We start from the raw sequence: 9,754 nt of genomic DNA, 5'->3' as shown, positions 1-9,754 counted from the left end.
ACTGAAAGCTTGAATTATCCTCTTTCTACCTGCAAAGTTTTTGTTTCATAAAAATCCACCATAGGCATGTTATGAGCTACTTTCTGTCAATACATTCTGTGCAGGTTTTTATTTTTCCAAGTGTCAGAGTTTGGAAGCACTCGTTTTCAACAACACAACATCCTGCTACCTTCTGCATTATGTGCAAATTAGAAACAGGTGGTACATGTATGCAGGGCCGTTGAGTGATTTTCAACTAGCACTTCCAAACTCCAATGCTCCATGTTGCTCAATTTTTTGCCACTCAGTCTAAATTAGGGGGGCGGGTCCCAGTGGACGTGCATACCCTCTATTCATGCCACGGTCTCTCCACTTTGATAAAATATAAGGATTAAGGGCCTTTCAGATGGAGTGCAAGTGGCTAAATATGTCTTTTTAGACACAATGAGCCGACAAATTCTTTATTGTTTACAGCAACACTACTAACCCCCATAAGTCACACCTAACCATGAATGGAAACCATGTGGTGCATGTTGGAGGGCTCATTGTGTCTAAAAAGACATATTTAGCCACGTGTTCGCATGCCCCCAACCACTGAAATCAAACTCGCTGAAATGGATGAACCGATAGAAAGAAGTAAATGAAAACATTTTAACACTCATCTTTTCTTTTCTCTAATTGCAATCTAAAATATGAACCCTTGTTGTAAAAAAACAACGTTGTCCTTTGAGCGTCTATATATACACCGTCTATATATAGCCGTTGAAATGAAGTTGGTTCAAAATCAACGTCCAGGCTAAGCCCAGCCGTCTAAAAACATTCATTTTTAGACCAGTTATAATAATAACCCACTTTCCGACGGAAGTCTGACAGCCAACTATGGCTCCCTGGGACAGCTGGTCTCCTCTAGAGGTGAAGGAACAGTCCTCACTGGGACAGCCAGTCTCCTCTAGAGCAGTGGTTCTCAACCTTTTCAGGCCGCGACCCCCACAATAATCATATTTTAACTGGGGACCCCCCCCACCCTGACAAGCACTAAGAGTTGAGGCATTGCATTTTGGATAACAAGGTTCTATTGTGAAAATAGCAGATCTACATGCTCACAACGCCTCGTGTTCCGAGGCGTTGTGAGCATGTAGATCGGTTATTTTCACCTCTAATATAATTTGACAATTTGGCCGATGTTTGATTTGTCATTTTAGAGGTATTAAAAAGTCCTTAAATTGTCACTTTAGAAATATATCTATACACTTAAAGGTTAGGTTGGTTTGTTTACTGTTGAGTGAGAAAACAATGTATCACATTAAGCTAATCCTCTGGGGACCCCTCAGAATAATTTGGGGACCCCCCGGGGGAGCCCGACGCACAGGTTGAGAAGCACTGTTCTAGAGGTGAAGGAAGCACCCTGCGTAGTCCTCCGAGCCGGTGAGTCAGTGCGGCAGGCTGGTGATCCTCATGCTCTGGCTGGCGATGGGGTAGGACACCATGGGCGTGGTGGGGGCGTGGCTCATGGTGATGCCGGGCATGGCCTGGCTGGGGGCGTGGCTCATGGTGATGCCCGGCATGGCCTGTGCCATGGACACGGACACCACAGGCGCCACCGACACGGCCACAGGTGCCATGGACACCACGGCCGGTGCCCCCATGCCCATGGTTTGCACCAGGGCGGCGGACAGCGGGCAGCTGATCTCGGGGTTGAGGGGCGCCGGGGCGTTGCTCTCGGTGGAGGCCACCACCACCAGCTCCTACAATGGACAATGTGGGTGTTGTTTAGCAGACGCTCTTAATCCAGAGAAACTTACAGTCAGGCCTATCACAATTAGTACATAATCATGGAATCGCATGTAATCGTCATAATCGTTTACATGTTGAAAAATTCAAAACAAAGTGGAAATAGCAGATCTACAAGCTCACAACGCTTTGCGATGCGACTGGCCATTTACATAAACAATTCTTTTTTTAAGTATAATGTTGTCAGTCAAATATGTCAGTAATGACTTTCTACTTATAATCTAGGTTATGTGTCATATGATATTTGCCATGTGCAACTTCAAAGCCTACAAGCCAAACACAATTAAAATCATTAATCGCAATTATTTGAGTGACAATTAATCTCCATGTAAAATTTCATGAACGTGACAGCCCTACTTACAATAAGTAAAGACAGCAGACTATGTCTATGCATGAAATGCATAGAAATAGTAATCCAAAACACGCAAGTAGACCAAGAACCTATTCAATACATTTCAAGAGACAATCAAATAAACATCAACAATCTGTACATGGAAGCTACAGTATGTACCTGACAAAATACTTCCAAAACCTCACGGATATTCACAATTACAACACCAGAGGTAGCTCCACAGATCACGTCCAACCCAGATTTGGCACAAGTGCGTTCACCTGCTATGCCGCTAAAATGTAGAACGCCCTACTGAAGGCCTTAAAGGATTTTAAATCCCTTCTTTCCTTTAAAATGTCACTGAAAAGCCACTTACAGGCGGCTGCTACTCGAACCTGGTAACATGAAAACAAAGCCTATCCTTACCTCCCCCTGACCTTTCTGTTGTAAATATGATTATATCTTCTGCACAGTACTGTGTTCTATCTGTCTGTAATTCAATGTTATATGAGATCTCAATTGAAACAAGCCATAGTCTTTTTTGGGTTCATCATTTTAGAAGTTGACCGTGACCAGTGAACTATACTGTCATGAAACTGTACCTTTCCCTATGCGAACTTCTAATAAAGTAAAGTCCTCAATAAATCAATCAATCAAAGCTTTGATGTACGGTCGGCATAACATGGGCCGGTGGGGCCGTTGCCAGGGGCCCTTGGCTCTCTTGGGCCCTTGGGGATACTGGGCCGCGTGGTCATTGACAATTTACTAAAATTAAATGTATACGTTAATTAAAAATCAAATGTGTGGGCCCCTCCTCTGTTGTCTACAGGTGCTTTCTTGACCCACAGATGATCATCATGGTTTATAATCCGAGCTGGGTAGTGCGCGTCGGTCGGGAGGGGGGGGGGGGGGGAGGGGCGTAAAAAAATATCGTCCAGGGGCCTTCGCGGGGGTTAATCCGTCCATGATGACATGGCTCTATGTCAGGGGTCCCCAAACTTTTTTGTCTCGGGGCACCCCATAAATATTTTTTAGTGAAAACAGCAGAGCTACAAGCACACAACGCCTCGCAACGCAAGGCGTTGTGTGCTTGTAGATCGGCTGTTTTCACTAGTTTTGTGCGACAGTCTTGTATGATGAAGCAGGGCTTTGCTTCACCGAAAGTTTTTTTTAGTGATTATGTTGCGAGGAAAACATTGATATAATAGACACTTTGGTTAGAGCTGACTGAAAATAACTTTGTACTTCAAGTTTAAAATTATACTAAATAATATTTTTTCAAGTGTCCAAATGAATTCCGAATATTATCAAATGATCTCGCGGCACCCCTGGACTGCTGTCACGGCACCCCAGGGTGCCCCGTCACCCACTTTGAAAACCCCTGCTCTATGTAACCATGCTATCTGAATGACTGTCAACATAACATGACATGGCTCTATGTAACAATGCTACCTGAATGACATGTATGGTCATGGAGGGTGCTTGCCAATGCACTAACCTGCTGTGTGACGGGCCCCCTCTGGGGGGCGCTGCTGAGCGTGGTGTGTGTCTGGGCGATGCCGTGGTTGTAGGAGCTCACCGCCGCCACCATGGGGGGTCCCGGAACCAGGCTCTGCTCCGAGCCGGGGGCCGGAGTGGAGGTCAAGGTCATGACCTTAGTCTGGCTGCGGAACTGAGCGTTCTGCTCCAGTAGAACCTCGTTGGTGGCCATCAGGTTGGATACCTATAATTATAATATGAATTAATAATGTTAATATTATTAAAGTTGTACCATGTAACTTTTTTTATAAAACAAATCTTAAAATTGTCCTAACTGTTAAATCGCTAAAGTTTTAGAACACCCACTCCGTTATTTTCAGCTTCTGAAGCCTTCTCTTTATATGTTTTCTTCTTAGCAGTGACAGGGGCGGGATTTCGCGCCAAAATGACGTAATCTGCATCATCTGTATACGTTGTGTATACGTTGCCCAATCACATCGCCGATCATGCACACATGGTACACTACCGGCCAATCACAGCTTATCTGCTCTGGTCTCCAGGAAGCGCCTCCGCTTGGCTACAGTGTTTACCATGGTGAAGGATTTTAACCTCTTAATCCACAAATCCTGGCCAGAAAATTACGTTCTACCATGCGTTCTACCCCTCCACGGATTACTATCGGTCGCGGTGGTTTGCTGGCGCCGCTCCGGTGGTCCGCGGCGGTGGTCCGCGACGACTCCGGCCGAAAAACGGCCGAAAAAAGCAATACCGCTACTGACCACTAGTTGAGCAACTTACACAGTATAGCTTTAACATCAGGTTAGACACCTATAACAATAATGACATTAATTAATAATCAGGTTAGACATCTATAATAACAATTATAATACTAATTAATAATCAAGTTAGACACCTGGTGTGGATTACCGTAAATTACAGTAAATCCTCTAATAACGTCCGGTATTCAATCAAAAACAGTCCTTCTTTAACTGCCGAGTGCGTCACAGAAATAAGTAGATAAATGCCAAATATAAGCCTCTAAAGGGTGGTGTTTACTATGGTACTGCTCCTGACTCCTGACCCGGATTCAATGCGTGACAAACACAACCCAGTGTGAAGGAAATCTACTCAACAGTGAGTGATTGAGGCAATAAGACATCTGTGTATTGTTCATGTCCCCTTCCTCCCCTTTTCCTCTCTCCTGTATGTCTGTCTGTCTGTCTGTCTGTCTGTCTGTCTGTCTGTCTGCATTGACGTTTTGCTTTGTGCAGTTGTGACTTGTAATCATTGGAATGTGTTCTGAGGGCAGGATTAAGTCAAATCTGCTTAATTTGCAATCCAATTGATTCAGTTTGTTCATGTAAGCTAAATCTGCAATGATGTTATTGTGGGAAATACCAATATATATGTTTTGTTATTTGCTAGGCATCACTGGGACGGCACTAATGAGGTTCTGTCAAGCCCACCACATCAAGCTGAACCCGGACAAGACGGAGCTTCTCTTCTTCCCAGCTAAGTCTTTCCCCATGCAAGATCTCACTATTTCCATAGATAACAAACTGCAGAAACCTTGGTGTGGTCCTGGACAGCCAGCTATCATTCAAGGCACACATTGCATCAGTCCTGTAGATTCACACTCTATAGCATCCGTAGATCTAAATTGTGTATATGGTTAGGTTTAGGGTTAGGTATAACAGACCTGTTCAGTTCCTCCTCCCTCTTCCTCAGGGTTAGGTATAGAGTTAAGGGTTTTGTATAGAGTTATGTATATGGTTATAACCTGTTTCTTCAGTTCCTCCACCCTCTTCCTCAGCAGGCTGTTCTCCTCCTCCAGGAACCTGAACTCCATCAGGGGTCTGGAAGCGGCGTGGGGCTGCAGGGTGGGGGTCTGCAGCTCGTAGTGACCCAGAGCCTCCATCCTCCGTCTCTTCAGCTGCAGGGTGAGGTGGTGGGGATCCACGGCCTCCAGCGGACACCCACCCCCCCCTCCCGCCTCGAACAGCCCCGCCCCAGACCCATCGAACAGTGTCTCTCCCCAGGGACCCCCGCCCGCCCCGGCGGCCCCCCCTCGGTCGTAGCGCCGCTGTCCCATCGAGCCCAGGGCTGACAGACAGCCCCCCATGCCCCCACCGCCTCCCCCCAGCCCCCCCGACATGCCCCCGGGGGGGTCCCGGATGGGGATGGTCCCACCCATGCCCATCACGGTGCCACCCCCGCCCCCCACCAGGCCCACCATGCCTCCGCAGGACCCCCCGTTGACCCCTCCCAGCAGACCCCCCCCACAGTTCAGTCCCCCCATCATGCCGCCCGCCCCGTTGGGCCCTCCACCTCCTCCCCCTCCGCCCGGCCCCCCCATCGCCCCCCCTCCCCCCAGCAGGGTGTTCCCCCCCATAGCCCCCCCGCCCAGGGCGGGATGATGATGGGTGGTCTCGTACTCGTAGTCCTTCTGGACATGGCGGAATTTACACTTGTTCCCCCGCTGGCACTCCCCCTTCAGGAAGTCCCTGGAATGACACAATGAATACATATATTAATAATAATATTCCATCTATAAATCTATGTCTGTCTGTCTGTCTGTGAGTGTTTACAACATCCAATGGGAAAACCCCTGAAAAAACACAGGGTGACATCACCATCAACAGCCAATGAGGGACCAGCATTCTTGGTGACGTCACCATCAACAAGTGCGGCCTGATATAACCCATCTCCCCTGCTATGGGGCAGGTCAGTGGGGCTCAGGGTTAGGGTTACATGCATAGATACATTTTGCATGTATTGCATAAATACATACATACATACATACATACTATACATACATAACCTACCTACAGATTGGCAGCTCTCCCCTGCTATGAGGCAGGTCAGTGGGGCTGAGACCCAGCCTCGTGGCCACCCTCCCTCTCAGCCTCTGGGGTTAGATAGATAGATAGATATACTGTATATATAAACCTACCTAGAGATCGGGGCCTCACCCCGGTTATGGGGCAGGTCAGTGGGGCCTCAGATCCAGCCTCGTGGCCACCCTCCCTTTCAGCCTCTGGGGTTAGATAGATAGATGGATATACTGTATATATAAACCTACCTACAGATCGGGACCTCTCCCCGGCTATGGGGCAGGTCGGTGGGACTCAGACCCAGCCTGGCGGCCACCCTCCCTCTCAGCCTCTGGGGCAGCTCTCCGGTCTTCTTGTAGTGGTCCTCGTCTTCCTTGGACCCGTGGACGAAGCGACAGCTGCTCCTCATGCACTCCTTGTTCTGGTGGTCGTGGCAGAAGACAAACTCGTTCTTCTGAACGCCCAGGTCCGGCACCGAGTTGACGTCCGGGTGGCGGAAGCGGCAGCGCTTCCCCCGCTTGCACACGTTGCGCACGTAGTCCCTGCGTACGCAACGTTAACTCATTAATGAGTCATGATTCATAATTCATTAGTAATTCATGATTCAATAATAAGTCATGATTAATAATTAAAGGAGCTATAGTCAACTTTTTAATTGTAGGGCCGACACTTTGTTTACATCCTAGTCTATAGACTAGAATGTAAACAAAGTGTCGTCTGACAATGGCCAAAATGATTATTTTATCGTTATTTTACGCTTTTTGTGGTCATTTTTGAATAGAAACACATATATTTTTTTATAAAATATTTTCGAAACATTTTTATTTTAGCATCCGTTTTTCAAGAAAAAGTTGACTATAGCTCCTTTAATTAAGAAGTCATGATTAATAATGTATTAATAAGTCATGATTAATAATTCATTAGTAAGTCCCTGTGGAGGGGAAAAGTGTTGTCACACTTGTCGTCAATTCATAAATAAGAGTTATGACAAGATTAGTAATTAATTCATTCATCAACATATCTAACATAGGGTTATGTCACCATTAATTCATTAAGTAAACAAATTGAGTATTTTTTCCCCACCACCTCCACATACCTGCAGACGCCGTCCAAGGCCAGCCCGGAACCGCCGTTCCCACAGCCGGCTCCGCCACCGTTCCCCAGAGCCCCGCCTCCCCCCATGATGACGCCCCCGCCGCCTCCAACAGCTCCCCCGCCCTCCTCTAGGCCACTCCCACTCCCAGCACCACCTGACAGGAAGCTAGCGTCCCGATCAGGCATGGCGTTCAGCCCAGCACCGGGAGAACAGCATGGCGTTCAGCCCAGCACCGGGACCACATGGGTGAGCGGGGGGTTAAATCGGCCTTGCATGGAAAACATGCATTAACGTCTTATAAACAATAATAAAAGTTTGATGGGTGCTCCTCTCCTCTGGCCAGTGTGTGATGGATCTTCCTCTCTTCCTATTCGTAGATCTGTGAAATAAATGGATAGGTTATAAATTACTTATCATTTCATTAGTCTCGCGTGGCCAGACTGTTGACTCAAAGGGCATTTTGGCTCCAACACTCTCTCTCTTTCTTTCATGCAAACTAGGGATGGGACAACAATCGCTATAATCGCTTCTTGTGGTTAAAAAACAACAACACTCACAATAGTCGTATCGTGGAGATTTAAATTGATCGTGAAATTATCCTCCGTCATGGGTCAATTCACCTTTGATTTGCCGAGCTGCATATCCGTTACCATTTAAAAATATTTTAAACCCTCTAGAATTGGTAAAACGGACCTGGAAATAGTGTACTACAGTCTTTTTCCCCCACAAAATAGCCGATCTACAAGCTCACAACGTGTCGCAACGTGACGCGTTGTGAGCTTGTAGATCTGCTTTTTTTTTGGGGGGGGGGGGGGCAAATGTTCCACCCCAGGATAATGGAGGTTGGGAATATTGTGATAATCGTGATAATAATCAATATTTCGATTTTTGGTCTTTTCATTTTGTGCCTCTGAGACCTTAGTGTCAACCCATGTGGTGTCATTCTCACCCTGTTTACACAAACTTTATATATGTTGGCTATAAAAAAACAGCAGATATACAAGCTCACAGCTTGTGCATTTGGAAACTTGATTTTTTTAACGTAAATCTTCTCTTTTTTTGCGGCTAAATAAATACGCATAAATATAAACAAATGAAATACATATAAGTATGTTATAAATAGCCTACATAAAATGAAATATAAGACCCAGACCCTGGGCGTCCAGCAGACCGCCACAGACAAGGAGGTGAGGAGGGCCTTCCGTAAACTGGCCATGAAACACCACCCTGACAAGAACAAGAGCCCCGACGCCGAGAACACCTTCAGGGAGATGGCTGAAGGTAAAGGGTTAAACCAACATTGGCACATGGGAGGGTGATAACTGGCACACTGGCAGAAGTTTGAGAGAGAGAGAGGATTTCTTTATTTTAAAATCAAATATTGTTTTAAAACATTTATATGTACATCTCGTCAAAGAGGTGGTTGAGGTGGCTGACACATGACCACAGCAAGCTGGTTGTTAGCCCTTCCTAACAATGCTAGTGGGAACCAATGGGATCAGTTAGCCATGCTAGTGGGAAACCAATGGGATCCTTTAGCCAACAACTGTTATTGTGTTTACTTTAACCTGCTTTCCATTAGCATTGATACAAAATGCTATCAAACCTCCAGCGGACATCATTAGTCTATTTCAGATGAAAAACTAAAACTAAAACTAATCGAACTATTTGACCAGAATCTAAAGACATGTGACATCATGGAACCATCCCTTTAATGTCATGACAGTCTAGACTGAAGCTAATGTTAGCTGACAAGATAGCAGCAGTCAGACTACATTAAACCTACCAGAAACATGTTGTTTTTCCACCGATCAGCGGCCAGACGGACATACAGGGTTTGTGTTTGTCATTATTATGGATTAAATTACATTCATAATAATTACATTTTGTTGTAATTGTCCATAAGTAATAATATTTCCTTTACTGTTATTGTTTACAAGGTTCCTCGGATCAACACATCACACCAGCAAAGACGAACAAGACGACGTCACTTCCTCTCTAGAGACTCATCTACTATTCACTCTATATGTTGAGGATCCGGTGTGCAGCGGAAACGGAAACGGCCTGTGTACATGCACGTATGTGTGTGTGCAGATTACCGGATACAGTAGGGCGGGGCTTCAGGCCGGACGTAAGCACTGCCAAATAAACGCAGTCAAATGTGGCTTTTTGTGCCAGAAATAAATCACAGATCTACAAGCTCACAACGGGTCGCGACGCTACGCACTGTGAGCTTGTAGATCT

General features: G+C 46.1%; 1 protein-coding gene across 1 annotated transcript; it reads right to left on the bottom strand.

The window, feature by feature from the left end:
* Nucleotides 1-1,133: 1,133 nt before the first annotated feature.
* Nucleotides 1,134-9,462, bottom strand: zc3h10 (zinc finger CCCH-type containing 10). Its single transcript, XM_080732582.1, has 6 exons — nt 9,297-9,462; nt 7,511-7,889; nt 6,663-6,956; nt 5,361-6,084; nt 3,600-3,824; nt 1,134-1,724 (listed from the first exon to the last, which is right to left on the bottom strand). The coding sequence occupies exons 2-6, from the start codon at nt 7,693-7,695 to the stop codon at nt 1,410-1,412; spliced, it is 1,743 nt and encodes a 580-aa protein (XP_080588708.1). The 5' UTR covers nt 7,696-7,889; nt 9,297-9,462; the 3' UTR covers nt 1,134-1,409.
* Between the last annotated feature and the right edge of the window lie 292 nt (nt 9,463-9,754).

The sequence above is a fragment of the Nannobrachium achirus genome (assembly GCF_963921795.1).
Source record: "Nannobrachium achirus genome assembly, chromosome: 9".
In the NCBI taxonomy this organism is placed as follows: domain Eukaryota; kingdom Metazoa; phylum Chordata; class Actinopteri; order Myctophiformes; family Myctophidae; genus Nannobrachium; species Nannobrachium achirus.
This window is presented reverse-complemented; position numbering and strand designations above follow the sequence as displayed.

Bases quoted from the DNA above. Each gene is read 5' to 3' on its own strand.
- zc3h10 (XM_080732582.1), bottom strand. From the start codon at position 7,695: ATGCCTGATCGGGACGCTAGCTTCCTGTCAGGTGGTGCTGGGAGTGGG. The intron at 3,825-5,360 runs GTTATAACCATA...TTATAATTATAG, and splicing joins TGGAGGAACTGAAGAAACAG to GTATCCAACCTGATGGCCAC. The intron at 1,725-3,599 runs GTTAGTGCATTG...TGTCCATTGTAG, and splicing joins GGGGGCCCGTCACACAGCAG to GAGCTGGTGGTGGTGGCCTC.